Source organism: Mobula hypostoma, chromosome 10, assembly GCF_963921235.1.
Source record: "Mobula hypostoma chromosome 10, sMobHyp1.1, whole genome shotgun sequence".
NCBI lineage: Eukaryota > Metazoa > Chordata > Chondrichthyes > Myliobatiformes > Myliobatidae > Mobula > Mobula hypostoma.
This window is the reverse complement of record NC_086106.1, coordinates 57,938,005-57,951,172: the sequence shown is the minus strand read 5'-3', so window position 1 is coordinate 57,951,172 and position 13,168 is coordinate 57,938,005. Positions and strand designations below refer to the sequence as shown.

General features: G+C 44.2%; 1 protein-coding gene across 5 annotated transcripts; it reads right to left on the bottom strand.

Moving 5' to 3' along the window:
* Positions 1 to 1,190: 1,190 nt before the first annotated feature.
* On the bottom strand, positions 1,191 to 10,876 carry timm8a (translocase of inner mitochondrial membrane 8 homolog A (yeast)). 5 transcript variants are annotated; one of them, XM_063060560.1, is made up of 3 exons: positions 10,043 to 10,598; positions 8,752 to 8,889; positions 1,191 to 3,535 (listed from the first exon to the last, which is right to left on the bottom strand). In XM_063060560.1, exons 1-3 carry the CDS (start codon positions 10,151 to 10,153, stop codon positions 3,377 to 3,379), a joined length of 408 nt encoding a protein of 135 aa, XP_062916630.1. In that variant the 5' UTR covers positions 10,154 to 10,598; the 3' UTR covers positions 1,191 to 3,376. The 5 variants fall into 5 exon arrangements, with proteins under 5 accessions (XP_062916630.1, XP_062916634.1, XP_062916632.1 ...); XM_063060562.1 differs by having other exon boundaries at positions 3,438 to 3,535; positions 8,752 to 8,929; positions 10,043 to 10,874; XM_063060563.1 differs by lacking the exon at positions 1,191 to 3,535 and adding an exon at positions 3,545 to 4,620 and having other exon boundaries at positions 8,752 to 8,929; positions 10,043 to 10,876.
* Between the last annotated feature and the right edge of the window lie 2,292 nt (positions 10,877 to 13,168).

The window sequence follows — 13,168 nt, the reverse complement described above, 5'->3', positions numbered from 1 at the left end:
CTAATTCCGCTAGACGGAGCAGAGTGGTGGTAGAGGGGAACTGATTAGGTCTGGAATCCAAAAAGAAGCGTAGAGCTTTGAGACCTTCCTGATGGGGGATGGAAGTATATAAGGACTGGACATCCATGGTGAAAATAAAGCGGTGGGGGCCAGGGAACTTAAAATCATCGAAAAGTTTAAGAGCGTGAGAAGTGTCACGAACATAGGTCGGAAGGGATTGAACAAGGGGTGATCGAGGTATGCAGAAACGAGTTCAGTGGGGCAGGAGCAAGCTGAGACAATAGGTTGGCCAGGACAGGCAGGTTTGTGGATCTTGGGTAGGAGGTAGAAACGGGAAGTGCGGGGTGTGGGAACTATAAGGTTGGTAGCAGTGGATGGGAGATCCCCTGAGCGGATAAAGTCGGTGATGGTGTGGGAGACAATGGCCTGGTGCTCCTTAGTGGGGTCACGATCGAGGGGTAAATAAGAGGAGGTATCCGCGAGTTGTCACTGCGCCTCAGCAAGGTAGAGGTCAGTATGCCAGACTACAACAGCACCCCCCTTATCAGCGGGTTTAATAATAAGGTTAGGATTAGTGCGGAGGGAGTGGAGAGCAGAGTGTTCCGAAGGAGTGAGGTTGGAATGGGGACAATGCAGACTGGGAGACCGCTTTGCTGAACATCTACGCTCTGTCCGCCAGAGAAAGCAGGATCTCCCAGTGGCCACACATTTTAATTCCACATCCCATTCCCATTCTGACATGTCTATCCACGGCCTCCTCTACTGTAAAGATGAAGCCACACTCAGGTTGGAGGAACAACACCTTATATTCCGTCTGGGTAGCCTCCAACCTGATGGCATGAACATTGACTTCTCTAACTTCCGCTAAGGCCCCACCTCCCCCTCGTACCCCATCTGTTACTCATTTTTATGCACACATTCTTTCTCTCACTCTCCTTTTTCTCCCTCTGTCCCTCTGAATATACCTCTTGCCCATCCTCTGGGTCACCCCCCCTCCTTGTCTTTCTTCCCGGACCTCCTGTCCCATGATCCTCTCGTATCCCCTTTTGCCTATCACCTGTCCAGCTCTCGGCTCTATCCCTCCCCCTCCTGTCTTCTCCTATCATTTTGCATCTCCCCCTCCCCCTCCAGCTTTCAAATCCCTTACTCACTCTTCCTTCAGTTAGTCCTGACGAAGGGTCTCGGCCTGAAACGTCGACTGCGCCTCTTCCTATAGATGCTGCTTGGCCTGCTGCGTTCACCAGCAACTTTGATGTATGTTGCTTGAATTTCCAGCATCTGCAGAGTTCCTGTTGTTTCCTTTACTAGTACAGCTTTACTGCCTTTATGGCCTTCTGTTCCTATTCCGACTGACTACTGGGAAGCCTATAGTAAACCCCAAAGTGACAGCCTCTGTCTCATTCTGAAGTTGTACACATCTAAGTTCACTGGCCACTCTCTCCAGGATATCCTCACTGTAGTACTCTTGCTGATCAGCAGTACAACTCCTCCCCTTTTGCACCTGTAACTTCTATACATCAGATCATTCAGCTTCCAGTCCTGCTATTCCCAAAACCACATTTCCATGGTCACAACAATAATACCACCCCTTGTGCTGATCCATGGGGCTCTTTGCATTAAGGTAAATACGGTTAAGCCACCAGCCCTCTTGTGCTTCCCCTCTTCCCTGTCTGCTCTGTCCACTGGAGTGAGTCTCCTCACCTGCTGCACAGTCATCTGGGTCTCGCTTGCTGCCTCACCAGTTTAAACTCCTAACACTTCACTAATAATGCATTGATTGCCATCTCAAATTTCAAAGAATCAAGAATGGTTCACACAGACTGGAAGTAACAATAGTCACCCTATTTGATAAGATAGGGTGAGACACAAGGGTACCAGCGTTTTCTCATGTTTCCATTTCTTCTTGCTTCTTTGCGAAATAACAGCACTACATCTAGGTTCTTTCTAATTGATAGAAATTCTTGAAACTAATTTTGGAAGACAACCAATGTATCTGTCATTTCCACAGTCACCACCTTGGGAACTTTAGGATGCAGGCCAACTTCAAATCCCATGAACTTCAACAGTAAGCAAATTTCTCTGAGCTCACTTATTCACTTTACGTTTACTGATGGCTGCAAGCTGAAACTATTAAACAGATTGGTTATTCCACTGCAAGAATCTCAACATCCCAATGATATTCCATTGTCCACCAAGCACAAAAGTGATGTAACATATGCAACTTGAAAGTAACATGCAGCCAACTACACTGAAACTTGACATCGCCCAGGAAACATCAGCCCCTCAGTAGCCAACCCACCCACCTTCCTCTAACCCCTGGTCACTGAAACCAAGTCATCCCTTCAACTCAGCAATCACCTGTCCAACCCGTGACCTCTCCTGGATCAAAACCAGTCTCTCAGCAGCCAACCCACCCACCTTCCTCTAACCCCTGGTCACTGAAACCAAGTCATCACTTCTACTCAGCAATCACCTGTCCAACCCGTGACCTCTCCTGGATCAAAACCAGTCTCTCAGCAGCCAACCCATCTACCTTCCTCCAACCCCTGGTCACTGAAACTAAGTCATCACATCAACTTCATCAATCTCCTGTTCAACCCGTGACCTCTCCTGGATCAACCCACAAAATGCTGCAGGAGCACAGTAGTTCAGGTAGCATTTGTGGAGGGAAGAGGGCAGTCAATGTTTCAGGGCGAGACCTTCGATAATACCAGGATAAAGTAGCTCATTTACCATCCTTCACCACTGCACTATCTACAAGACATACTACAGTCACTCATCTAGTCGACGCGACAGCATTGCCCAAACCTGAGCACTCAACTGCCAAGGCAGATGGCTGTAAAAACACGGGAACACAACTACAGATCCTATTCCAAGTTAAACAGCACTTGGAAATTGGATTGCTGGCTCTAAATCCCAGAATCCGCTATTCAACTGCGCCATAATAGTAGCTTCACCAGAAAGCAGCGTACCACCACTGACTTCACAAAGATAATAAGGAGGCCAGGAAATGCCATTCCTGCCAATATCAGTCACCTCCCAAGGATCTCAGTCAACTCTCTTCAAAGATAAAAATTACTTTCTTTATTTGCTCTCAACATGAATAATTTTGAAACAACTCCTGAAACATTATGTCATTGCTATGATTATGCACAATTTATTGTAAAAAAATTCCACCATGCTTTATTTCAGGATATTATTTAGACTCTGTCTCAGAGACACATTACCATTATATAAGATCCATTTAAGAGCAGCTCTGGGTTACCAAGCCCAGTGGAGTTGCTCCAGTGCCTTCTCACCACCATCGGAGAGCACTGGTGCCTGTCCCATATAGTGTGGCGATCTGTGGTATCAACTCTCCCACTTGACCATCCAATTAGTCACTCAAGCTCTCGGAAGACATTTTGCTTTTCTGTGTCTGTTCTAGTCGATTGAGGATGAACTGGCTGGTGTCAATGAAACGTTCCACGCAGTTAACCAAGCAGGTTTCTGTTCTGCTATCAAGCCGTGGGCCTGGTTTATCCATACACTTGTCCTACCAGGGAGAGAAAGATAAGCAACTGAGAGGTTTGCAGAAATTCTGGGTCTAGCCAAAGAGACTCACAGGCACAAGCTTCTAGGGTATCAGTCAGCTGTAGAACTGGAATGTTGCATGTGGCTTTCAAAGTGCTCACAGCAGTAACTAATACCACACACAAGATTGCAGAGTGATGGAATTTAAGAGCAACATAAAAATATAAAAATATGACTCAGCAAGTCAGGCAGCATCTAAAGAGGGGAAATGGACAATTGACATTTTGGGTTGAGATCCTTCATCTGGACTGGTGAACAATCTCAACCCAAAATGACAGATATCCATTTCCCTCATTGGCTGTGTGCCCACCTCCAGCATCTTGTTTGTTACTAACCAAAACAATTTGTTTGTGGGAGGCACCGCCCAGTGGTGGAAAAAAACACATTGAGGGTGGCAGAAGGACAGAAAGTGTCTATGAATATGCAAGAAGGGAAGAGACTTTCAAAGAAGTGAAGCAGGTAAAAGTTGAACTAGTCCACGGTTGTTATGGTTACTCATTGTGATTTTACAGAAAGCAGAAGTTGCTGCATATCAACTTTCTGTGTAAAGTAGCCAAAGTACCTGATTTTGCTGAATACTAGGAACAAAGAAGTACATTGGTGCCTGAAAGAAAAGAACTTGGGAGGGCAATTAGGAAAAGGCAGTGCAGCGGGATTGGGAGTACTCTCACATAAAGCAGGTCTCCTTTGCCGAAACAATTCCGTAATTCAAACTGAGCCACAGGTAAAAGCCCCAAAGATGCTGCTCGCAAACACCTTGTTTGACATGAAGTAAAATTAGGATCACCCTATGCAAAGGACACAGTTCCACTCCTGCGATCACCAAGACAGAGAACCACAGTCCCCAACACACACTCATAAACCTCACCAAACAGAACAGCACAAGGCACCCTTCTGTGTCCCCAGACATTGAATCCGCACCAAGTGTCCTGCAAACTCTGGCACCTTTCACTGTTAACACTCCCAGCCTCCACTGGAATCCATTCCCAATGCTCTCTACACCCTGCTCAGTCCCAGATCCGTCACAGTTGTCTGCAGCCCGCTCTCCTGTGTGCAGATTGAAGATCGGTTAATGTCACTTCCAGTACACAAGTGTACAGGAGAACAAAATAATTCTTACTCTGGATCCAATACAGCATAAAAAACACAAAGTAAAGAACACAATGATAAAGAACAATAAATATAAATTCAAACGATAGCTTATTATACAGTATGTAATTGACTGTATGTCTGTGAAGTGTCACTAGACACAGGAGTGTCTGTACATAAGGTAACCAACAGGAAATGACAAAGTGGAGGTGGGGGGCGGGGGGAACTGATGTGGAGGGTGGGTTAGTCGGTGGAGGTGTTGATCAGACACTGCTTGAGGAAAGTAACTGATTTTGATTCTGGTGGTCCTGACATGGGTGCTACAAAGCCTCCTCTCTGATGGGAGTGGGAGAAAAGGTCCTTGAACAGGGTGGGTGAGATCATTTATGATTTCATCGGGCTCTTTCTGGCAGCTTTCTGTATATATAACCTTGACGGAGGGTAGGCTGGTGCTAGTGACGCATTGGGCAGTTTTGACTACCCGTTGTCTTACTGTCTGCCGCAGTGATGCAGCTTGTTAGGGTGCTCTTTACTGCGCATCTGTAAAAGGTCAGGAGTATAGATGTGCACAGTTCAACTCTCATCAGCCTCCTCAGAAAGTAGAGGAGTTGGTGAGCGTTCCTGACTGTGTAGGATGCGTTCTGGGACAATGAGAGGTTGTGTGAGATGTGCACGCCCGAGTTCGAAACCGTTTGCAGTTTACTCTGCTATGCCACCAAAGCAGAAACAGGTGTGAGTGGTGTGGCTTCTCCTGAAGTAGATAACCATCTCCTTTGTCTAACTGACAATGAGGGAGAGGACTGGTATTACGCCTCCATTGTTGGTGATGAGACTGTTGTACCATCGGCGAACTTGACAGTGTGATTACTCGGGTGGTTGGCCATGCAGTCATGCGTGAGCAGAGTGTACAGCAATGGGCTCAGCAGCCAGCCCCTGGGGGCACCCATGTTAAGGATGGTGGGGTGAGAGGGGCAGTTGTGCATCCTAATCATCTGAGGTCTGTCGTCGGAAAGTCCAACATCCAGTTGCACAGAGGAGGACGTTCTCATTGGCTCACTCAGTCCTGGGCCCAGACAAGCAAATGCTCTAATTGTAGAGGATACCATGGGTTGATGACGACATGCTGTGTCACAGGAAGCTACCTGGGGTTAGGCAGGTGAAGAGGAGAAGGCACACTGGCATTAAATACCTGAACCCGAGGGGGACCAATATCCTTGCAGGCAGATTTGCCAGAGCTGTTGGGGAAGGTTTAAACTAATTTAGCAGGATGATGGGAGCTGGAGTGATAGGACTGAGGATACAGCTGTTGGTTACAGGCAGAGGCAGTAAGACGGCAGATGATAGGGCAAAATTGAAGTCAGTGGGTGAGTTGCAGTGTAAAAAAAGAGACAAAATCATAAAAGGTGATGGACACAGGTCTGAAGGTGCTATATTTGGATGCGCGCAGTATGCGGAATAAGGTAGATGATCTTGTAGCATAGTTAAGAGACTGGCAGGTATGATGTTGTGGGAAACACTGAGTCGTGGCTGAAAGAAGATTATAGTTGGGAGCTTAACGTCCAAGGATACACATTGTATCGAAAGGACAGATTGGTAGACAGAGGGGTTGGGATGGCTCTGTTGGTTAAAAAAATGAAATCAAATTCTTAAAATGAGGAGACAAAGGTTCAGAAGGTGTAGAATCCTTGTAGACAGATTTAAGAAACTGCCAAGGTTTAAAAGACCCTGTTGAGAGTTATATACAGGCCTCTTAACACTAGCCAAAATATGGGCTACACGTTACAACAGGAGATAGAAAAAGCATGTCAAAAGGGAAATGTTATAATAGTCTTAGGGGATATCAATATGCAGGTATATTGGGACAATCAAGTTAGTGGTGGATCCCAAGAGAGCTTTTTAGAGCAGCTCGTGGTTGAGGCAATTGGGGGATCAGCTATTCTGGATTGGGTGTTGTGTAATGAACCAGATTTGATTAGGGAGCTTCACCCTGTAATTGAAGAGGGAGAAGCTAAAGTCAGATGTAGGAGTATTACATTGGCATGAAAGAGGAGCTGGCCAAAGTTGATTGGAAAGGAACACTAGCATGGATGATGGCAGAGCAGCAATATCTGAAGTTTCTGGGAGCAATTCGGAAGACGCAAGATAGATACATCCCTAAGTAGTATTCTAAAGGCAAGATGACGCAACTGTGGTTGACAAGAGAAGTCAAAGCCAACATAAAAGCAAAAGAGAGGGTATATAATAGAGCAAAAATGAGTGGGAAGTTAGAGAATTGGGAAACTTTTAAAAACCAACAGTAGACAACTGAAAAAAAACCATGGTGGGGGGGGAGGAAGATGAGATATTAAGGTAAGCTAGCCAATAATATCAGAGGATACCAAATGTTTTTTCAGATATATAAAGAGTAAAAGAGAAGCGAAATTATATATTGGTCCACTGGAAAATGTGCTGGAGAGGCAGTAATGGAGGATGAGGAAATGGCAGATTAACTGAATAAGTATTTTGCATTAGTCTTCACGGTGGAAGATACCGACAGTATGCCAGATGTTCAAGAGCGTCGGGGGCAGAAATGAATGCAGTTGCTAATACTAGGGAGGCGCTTGGCAACTAAAAGATCCAAGGGTAGATAAGTCACCTGGACCAGATTGTCTACATGCCAGGGTCTGAAAGAGGTACCTGAACAGATTGTGGAGGCATAACTAATGATCTTTCAAGTATCAACAGATTCTGCCATGGTTCAGGAGGACTCGAAAATTGCAAAAGTCACTCCACTCTTCAAGTATGGAGAGAGGCAGAAAAAAGAAAATTATAGGTCAGTTAGTCTGACCTCAGTGGTTGGGAAGATGTTGGAGTCCACTGTTAAGGATGTGGTTTTGGGATACTTGGAGGCACATGATAAAAATAGGCCAAGATCAGCACGGTTTCATGGGAAATCTGTTGGAATCCCAAATTTGTTGGAATTCTTCAAGGAAATAACAAGCAGATAGACAAAGGAGAATTAGTAGAAGTTTTGTACTTGGATTTTCAGGTGCTATACGAGACTCTTAAGAGGCCATGGTAATACAAGAAAGATACTGGCATGTTTAGAGCATTGGCTGATTAACAGGAGGCAAAGAGTGGGAATGAAGGGAGCCTTTTCCAATTGGCTGCCGGAGACTAATGGTGAACCGCAGGGCTCAATGTTGGGACTGCTGATTTTTACGTTGTATATCAATGATTTGGATGACAATTGAAGGCTCTGTGGCCAAGTTTGCAGACATTACAAAGGTAAGTGGAGGGGCAGGTAGTGTTGATGAAGCAGAGAGGCTGCAGAAGGACAGATTCAGAGAATGGACAAAGAAGTGGAAGATGGAATAGTGTCAGGAAGTGTATGGTCGTGCATTTTGGTAGAAGAAATAAAAGGCTAGATTACTTTCTAAATGGGGAGTAAGTTCAAAAAACAGAGGTGCAAGGGAGCTTGGGAGTCCTTGTGCAGGATTTCCTTAAGGTTAATTTGCAGGTTGAGTCAGTGGTGAGGAAGGCAAATGCAATGTTGGCATTTATTTCAAGAGGGCTAGAATATTAAAGCAAGGATGTAATGTTGAGGGTTTGTAAGGCACTAGTGAGGCCTCACTTGGAATATTGTGAGTCCCATTCCCATTCTGACATATCTATCCACGGCCCCATTCCCATTCTGACATGTCTATCCACAGCCTCCTCTACTGTAAAGATGAAGCCACACTCAGGTTGGAGGAACAACACCTTATATTCCGTCTGGGTAGCCTCCAACCTGATGGCATGAACATTGACATCTCTAACTTCCGCTAAGGCCCCACCTCCCCCTTGTACCCCATCTGTTACTCATTTTTATCCACACATTCTTTCTCTCACTCTCCTTTTTCTCCCTCTGTCCCTCTGAATATACCTCTTGCCCATCCTCTGGGTCACCCCCCCCCTTGTTTTTCTTCCCGGACCTCCTGTCCCATGATCCTCTCGTATCCCCTTTTGCCTATCACCTGTCCAGCTCTCGGCTCTATCCTTCCCCCTCCTGTCTTCTCCTATCATTTTGCATCTCCCCCTCCCCCTCCAGCTTTCAAATCCCTTACTCACTCTTCCTTCAGTTAGTCCTGACGAAGGGTCTCGGCCTGAAACGTCGACTGCACCTCTTCCTATAGATGCTGCTTGGCCTGCTGCGTTCACCAGCAACTTTGATGTATGTTGCTTGAATTTCCAGCATCTGCAGAATTCCTGTTGTTTGGAATATTGTGAGTAGTTTTGGGCTCCTTATCTAAGAAAGGATGTGTTGACATTGGAGAAGGGTTCAGAGGAAGTTAGCGAGAATGATTCCAGAAATTAAGGGCTTATCATATAAGAAACAATTGATGAATCTGGGCCTTTACTTGCTGGAATTTAGAAGAATGGGCGGGGGGGGGGAGAAGAGAGGGAATCTCATTGGAACCTATCAAATGTTGAAAGGCCTTGATAAGACTAGGATTGGAGATGACGTTTCCTGTGGTGGGGGGAGACCACAGGAAACTTCTTCAGAATAGAGGGACGGCCATTTAGAATGGAGATGAGGAATTTCTTGAGCACGAGACTGGTGAATCTGTGGAATTTGTTGCCACAAGTAGCTGAGAAGGCCAAGTCATTGGGTTCGTTTGAAGTGGAGGTTGTTAAGTTCGTTATTAGTCAGGGCATGAAAGGTTACGGGAAGAAGGGAGCAGAATGTGGTTGAGAGGGGAAAGGATCAGGCATGATAAAAGGGCAGGCAGACTCGATGGGCCAAATAGCCTAATTCTGCTCTAATGTTGGTGGTCTCCAACCCAATATTGTGACACCTAGGCCAATGACCACAGGACTAGGATTTGCTGACAGTATGGGTGGTACTGAGGTGGGGCTCTTCTTCACACCTATGTAACACGCAAGGCCATTTAGCCCATTGCCTATGCTGCATCATGGAGAAACTTGATTTGACCCTACTGCTCCTGTTTTCACTCCCCACATTAATCTACCCCTCCCCCCCACTACCATCTCCTACTCACTCACAATAGGGACAATTAAACTACCAACCTTCACATCATTGAAATGTGAGTGGAAACTGAAGCTGCCAGGACGGAACCCCGGTCTCCGAAGCTGTGACGAGGCAGAGGGACTAGCATCACTCGCAGTTTGCGTCCAGTCTCTCAAACCTGGTCACCTTCAGGTAGACTCCAGCTCCAGAAAGAGGAGCCTCAGTAACCCAGCCCCAGACACCACGAGTTAGGAACTCGTGCTGGTGTTAGTATTAATTACGCAGCCCCTGCTATTACTAGTTAGGCGCTGGTTTAGTAAGTAGGGCACTCGTATCCAGCCCCGATCACCACTAGTGAGGTGCGAATTCCGATGATTTAACACTAGTTACCCAGCACAGCTCAGTCAGCCCGTGCACCAGCTGCTGGAACTTCTGCTTCTGACTCTCCACCTCGATGAACTGCTGCAGGTGCGGGTCTGCCGACAGACCCGTGGCTTCCATTACGCAGATCCGCCCTCCGACCACCAGCTCCGAGGCCGAGTTTCCACCACGCCGGTGAGCCGACCTTCAGCCGCCCGCCACCCGGAACCGGAAACAGCCCGCTGACCTCAACATGGCAGCCCCCAGTTCGCACGCTGACCCCAATGCGTGGGCACAAGATACTGGACGCTCACAGATTACTGCTGGAGGAACTTTCCGTGTCCGGTAGCAACTGCAGAAGCGGATAAACAGTCGATTTCGGACCGAGACTCTTCATCAGGTTCTGATAAAATATCTCTCTTGATTTTATCTCGGAGACCGCAGCAGTACATACTCAACAATTTCTTGCTAATTATAATATTTACACCTCCCATTATCGTGTTTCTTCATTAAAAATGTACCATTTAACCCTGTGTGCCAAACCTCAATCTCGATATGATCACCTTCTCCCTCCTGTTCTTTCCTGCGTTCTCACTTCGTTCTGGATATTATAAAGATATCTTCCAGTTTTCTGTTATTTTCGCCACATTATTATTATTATTATTATTATATTATTTCGCTTTTAAAATGTTTTTCATTTCTCTTTTACTGTAATTTATTTGATTGTCCACTCCTGCCGGTCTAGTTGACTCCTTTACTAATTTATCCATTTACACATTCCCACGTGTGCTGGAGTCCACATAAAACGTATACAGAGCCCCATCATTTAATTCTAAATAAAGTTGGTGTTATCTGGCACATAATGTCTGGTCTTGTCTCTGGATGTAAATCTTAGATTTCTGATTGTTGTGCTACAATATTACAAGTCACATCGGTCTCACTTCCTCCACCCACTGCAAAGGGAATAGTCCAGCTGTCATTTCACCTGTATACACTGAGAATTCATCATTTATCCTGACCTGCTTTTTCATGTCAAAATCAGACACGACCAATCCATCCCTAATCTACTATTACCGTTTTTGAGATATCTATGTATATTGGTAAATATCCATAATCATTCTTTACATAAGATTCAGCTATGTATTGAGTTAAATCACTTCTCTATTTTTCTGTCTCAATTTGAATAATTTAAGATCTACTTCTGGTGCTTCACACAGCCATGGAGGCACCCAGGAAAAAGCCACTGTAGCATTCACTGCCTTATTACTAATCCCTGTCCTTTCTGCTTGTACGTCAATAGTCCATGCAAAACTTCTGATTTCCATTCTTTCCTTTTCCCAGCATGGATCTAAAAGCTGTTTCGTTGGATGATTTTCTCCATGCCCTTATAAGTTTATCCAATATGTAAACACAAGCTGTGTTCTTCTCAGTTCCAGAGGTGTCTCCCAACTCCAGCTGCATCGCCACCACTGGTATGTTGTCCTTACTGCCCCACAGCTTAACCTTAATGCTTGACTTTGAATTATATCCAGTTTATTAAACACACAGTGTGATGCTGATCTATATACCATACTTCCATAGTCCAGTATTGATCATATTAATTTCTCTTTCCTATTAAACACCTCACAACATTTAACACGTTCTTACTTCTGGTTATTATTTCCTTAATGTGATTCTTTTATCAACCCAAATTCATGAAAATTTAAAGGTATCCACACTCTCTAATTCTATTGCAAAAGATTTTAGTTTCAAGTGTTGTTCTATCATCTTCCTTGTAAAAAACATTATTTTAGATTTCTCAGCTGAAAATCTGAATTCCCATTTTCATGCCCAACCTTCCACCTTAACTGTTGACTCTCGAATATATGTTATAAATTCCACATACCCTCCCCACTCTTCCACATCGTTCCTTCATCCAAAAATAGTGATACTCTGATACTACTATTTAGATTAGGAAATATATCATTTACTATTATAGCAAATAATGGATAAATAATAATTTCCTGAGGGGTTCCATTTTCCTCAATTTCTTTACTTGACATAGATTTCCCTACTCACATCAATTGAAAAATCTTTCTATCAAATTTAGCTTTCAACCTCTAATTCCCAATTTACATAATTTAATGATCAAAGTTTCCTTCCACATCATATCCATATGCTTCTCTACATCAAAAAAAGAATGCTACTATGCTTTCTCTGTTCAATTGAGCCCTCCTCACCTCATGTTCTGGACATAAAACTGGATCTGTGGTTCCTCTTCTTAAGCCCACTCTGATATTTAAAAATACTCCATCTTGTTTCAATGTAATATATCAGTCTGTGAGGTGAACGCTATTGGCCTATAACTTGCTGGATTGTTAGGATTTTTGCCTGGTTTACATATTGGAACTATGATTGCTTCTTTTCATGCTTTAGAACAATTTCCTTTATCCCCATACATAATGAAATAATTTTAAAATAACTTCCTTGCCTTTCTCACTCAAATTAGATAACATAACATATATGATCCTTCCCGAGGAATGTTTTCTTTGCCTTCCCAAGAACACTCTTCAATTCTGTCATGGTGAACATCACATTTAATGCACCCTCAAAATTTCTGTCCATCTTTAATGCTTACTTACTTAATGCTTGCAAGTTCCCTAATAATGTTTCCTCTCTTCTGCTTTTCCTTCATTACTCATATTGTCAGAACTGTATTTTAACTAAAGTTTACACGAGCATTTCTGCTTTCTCAACGTTCGATACTGCAGCTCTCTCCCCATCACATCACACTGAGTATCCACTTTCCCTGGTGATCCCGTTCATTCTTTTTATCATCTTTCAAACTCCTTCAATGGGTACTTATATTCCTACAGATTCCCAAAACTTCCCCCAGTATTCCTGTTTCACCTTTCAAATTGTCTTCCTTACTATTGCTAGCATCTTTTTATACTCAATTAATTTTTGAAAATTGTGTGTGCTGTTTAACATTCTAAATGCTCTATTACAATGTCTTGTTGCTTCCCCGCGTTCTTTTGTCAACCATGGCACCATTTTCTCAACTCTATTCCATTTCCTTGGTACATTTATTGTTGCCACTGTCATTATCCCTTCTCCAATCTTGTCACAAAAGATCCACATCCTGATTGATTTCAATATTCTGTAATTTATTTCTTT